This window comes from Galeopterus variegatus, unplaced genomic scaffold (assembly GCF_000696425.1).
Source record: "Galeopterus variegatus unplaced genomic scaffold, G_variegatus-3.0.2 Scaffold1773, whole genome shotgun sequence".
Lineage (NCBI taxonomy): Eukaryota > Metazoa > Chordata > Mammalia > Dermoptera > Cynocephalidae > Galeopterus > Galeopterus variegatus.
The window spans coordinates 39,818-43,291 of record NW_007727884.1 but is presented as its reverse complement, the minus strand read 5'-3'; the positions used below and the strand labels follow the sequence as shown (position 1 = coordinate 43,291).

Genomic DNA, 3,474 nt, shown 5'->3' with positions numbered 1-3,474 from the left:
GTGGGTTTTTTTTTTTTTTTTTTTTTTTTTTTTTTTTTGTGGCCGGTAAGGGGATTGTAACCCTTGGTTTGGTGTCGCCCACACCATGCTCAGCCAGCGAGCGCACCAGCCATCCCTATATAGGATCCGAACCCGCGGCCACGGCACTTCCAGAGCCGCACTCTCCCGAATGAGCCACAGGGTCGGCCCCAATTTGATCTTCTATGCTAAGGAAAGCAGCAGAATTTGCAGAAAAAGCACAAAGAGCACATAATAAGCAATCATCTGGCTTTGAAATTCATTATATTTAGTTGGTTTGGGCATTTTACTTCCCTTCTGAGTATAGCTTTGCATTAACATGAACGTCCCTTCTGTGAGTGCCTAGGTGGCAGCAGGGAGAGGGGTGGATGCCAGCCCAAGAGGGACTTTCTCGGGGCTCATCTATGAAGTGGATAAATCCACACCTGGCAGACCAAGAGCTGACTGTTCCAAAATATCCCCAAGGTAGCTTGCATTGGCCGAGGGCACCCTGTAGCCCACTTATGGGTGGTGATTGCAGGGATTTGTGGCACAAGAGGGCTGGGAAGAAAAAGAACCACTGTTTAGTGGCAGAAGTTGCCCCAGCATCCTCTGGGGTGATCTAACCCCAGGTCTGATAGGCTTGTGAGCCAAGGTCTGCCTCGGGAACAGCGAACCTCCTGCCCTGGGTGGGTGTCCTACCTTTTCTGACTAACATTTTGAGAAAATAAATGGGGAAGAAAGTAGAGTCACCTCACCCATCTGGGCTAAGGAAAGGGGATAGTAGTTGCCAACAGGCCAACAGAGGAGAGGACGTGGAAATGGCTTTCTTGCTTTCCGGTTCTTGGCCAGTCTCCCCCTCACTCCCACCCCGTACCCAGGGTTCAGGGTCCCAGGGGAGAGGGAAGCGTCCGCTGGAACTCACAGCACCAAAGGCCACGGACAGCATCGTCTGCATCTTGGCAGCCTCCATGGACCCAATGACCCCTTTCTTGTAAAGCAGGGCACTGCCCGCCAGGGTCCAGAACTTCATATGTTTGACCCCGACGGATACGAACTGCGTGTCTGAGTCGGGGCGAAATTCCACCACAAATATGCGCTCCAGGTGGCCCCCTCGGCTGGCAACCTTGGCACCTGCATAAGTGACGGAGTTTGGTGAGGCAGATGCAGCCCAGGGCGGCTCTCCATCCAGCAAGGCTCCAGGTACCCGCCAGTGTTCTGTCTTTAACAGCTCCCTGTCCCCCTCAGATACTCCCCAAGGTGGGGAGAGTGTGGGTGCTTTCTAGAGCAACGGGTACTGCTGACAGAGCTCCCTCCCACCCCCGGGCATCCGTGAATGGAGCAGGAAAGGATGGCCCATGAGATGGAAGCTTCCACGTATGAGAAAAAGGCAAACTGGCTTAAGGCACCCCCTATATCCTCAGCTCCAGTCCCCACCAGCACCCAGAACTCACCCCCACAGGAAGCCAAACCCTCTCCCAGCGTGTCATGGGGGCTCTCATTCCTGTAGACAACTTCCCTTTTTTAAAAAAATTTCTCTCCAAGGTCTTAAGCATTTTTTTTAAAATAAAAAGTTCCGCATATTCCTTTTTATTTTGTAGTTTAGGCTTAAAATTTTTATCTTTTATGTTTCATTACTAGTTTTTTCCTCAACCCCATTTATTAGTTTTTGACTGCCTCCTGAATTTTATTGAACTTTTGACTTCAATCCCAACTCCACCATTTATTTGTAGAACTTTGGACAAGTTACCTAAACTCTCTGTGCATATTTTCTCGCCTGTAAATTGGGAATAATGATAGTTTCTATTTTATAAGGTGTTATGAGCATTTTTAAAAATTGATATAAGTGAAGCTCTTAGAATAGTGCTTGATACAGGGAGTATTCTCTCTTTGAGCTCCTTTTTAAACGTGTTGGCTTCTATTCTTTTAGCCTGTATTTTAAACCTTCCTCTTTATCTCATTATTTTTAAGCCCTTGAGTTCTAAATTTTTATTTTAAACTTGTTACCTTTCAATTTTCTTTTAACTTACGGTTAATGTTTTAATTCCATTTTCCTCTTAATTGTGTTCCCTCCCTTTATTATTTACATACATATTTTTTTCTTCTCTTCTTTCTCTTTGCTTTATATTTGTTTTCATAATGGCTCCCTCGTAGGGTGCTGGTGGTGGATTTATCAAACGTAGCTGGGCATGTAGCTGCCCCTCAGACATTCCCTAATGGAATCTGTTTCCAGGGGAGGCTGGGGAGATCCAGAGGTTACCTCTCCTGGCTGTAATTCTCTCTCCGCAAATGGAATCTGTGACTTATTATAACAGACATCTCACTACCTAGGGCTCAGACGTTTTAAAACCCATGGTCTCCAAGGATACCATAAACAAAGTTAAAAGACAAACAATGCAGGAGGAGAAGACATTTGCAATGCTTACGAGACTCAACAGATTAACATTACTAATCTATAAAGAACTACAAATCATAAATTAAAGACAAACAACCCTCCCACTCCCATCAGAAAAAGAATTTTAATGGGTGAATTACAGAAGCAGCAATACGAGTGTCCAGTGAAGAGACGGAAAGAGGATCAATCTGAGTAGTCATGGAGGAAATGCAAAGTAACAATGAGATGCACATTTTTTCTAAGCCACTATTTGTTTTTTCCTTGTTTTAATCTCACGGACCTTCTAATTGTGGAGACACCTGTCTCTCTCTTTGCATCGGTCTCTAGTCCGCTCAGAGAAAATTATATAGACATATCTAGGACCTGACAACATGTATTTTATGTAATAAGTTCATTTGTAACTCCATTTTATTTTGTTTATTCTTACCTACCTATACATATACTCACACAAGTTCCCCCAAATAATCCTCTAACAAATTAGGAATGAATAATACGGTCTCTAGTGATAACAGAATGTATATAAACCTCCCCAAACACATGTTATTCATCTGTAAGCAGGACTTGAAGTGAGGGAAAAACCACACTGGAGGAATAAGGGAGAAGAGGTGACACATCCAAGGTCAACTTGGAAGATGTGGCGGCTTGTGATAGGGTGTTAGATGTTATCACTGGCTCAGAACCCTCCTGTACAGACTGGTGAGACAATGGGAGAGCGTTACCAAAGGGCAGGCTTCCTTTCTCCTTGGGAGCTTGGTTAAAAACCCTGGCTCCCCCAGTCCTCTCTTGGGATGTCAAAAGGGACCTCGGGTGAGCAAAAGCCTGGGGCAGGACCAGAGCAGGTACTGCCTGGAAGGGCAGACAGAGGAAATGAGGAGAGTGAGCCTGAACTTAAAAACACAAGACTGTGTCTAGGGGCCAGGGTGACAACTTTCTTCCAAGGATCTAGGAATAGAGTTAGCAGCACAGAAGGCAGGCGTCATGAAGCAAGTGTCACCCCATGAAAGAAAGGGCTTCGCAACGAAGAGCTTTCCAACAGGGGACTGGCTGCCTTGTGATGTGGTGAGGGCCACGTCCTTGAAAGT

At 45.6% G+C, this 3,474-nt stretch overlaps 1 protein-coding gene across 1 annotated transcript in view; it reads right to left on the bottom strand.

Annotated features, from left to right (window-relative positions):
• EML6 (echinoderm microtubule associated protein like 6) overlaps positions 1–3,474 on the bottom strand; it is a gene marked incomplete at its 5' end in the record, with an annotated part of 42,125 nt that overhangs the window by 12,228 nt on the left and 26,423 nt on the right. The window contains one exon of the mRNA XM_008578844.1: positions 923–1,131. Coding sequence (XP_008577066.1) covers positions 923–1,131 — 209 coding nt within the window. The remainder of the gene's footprint in view (positions 1–922; positions 1,132–3,474) is intronic.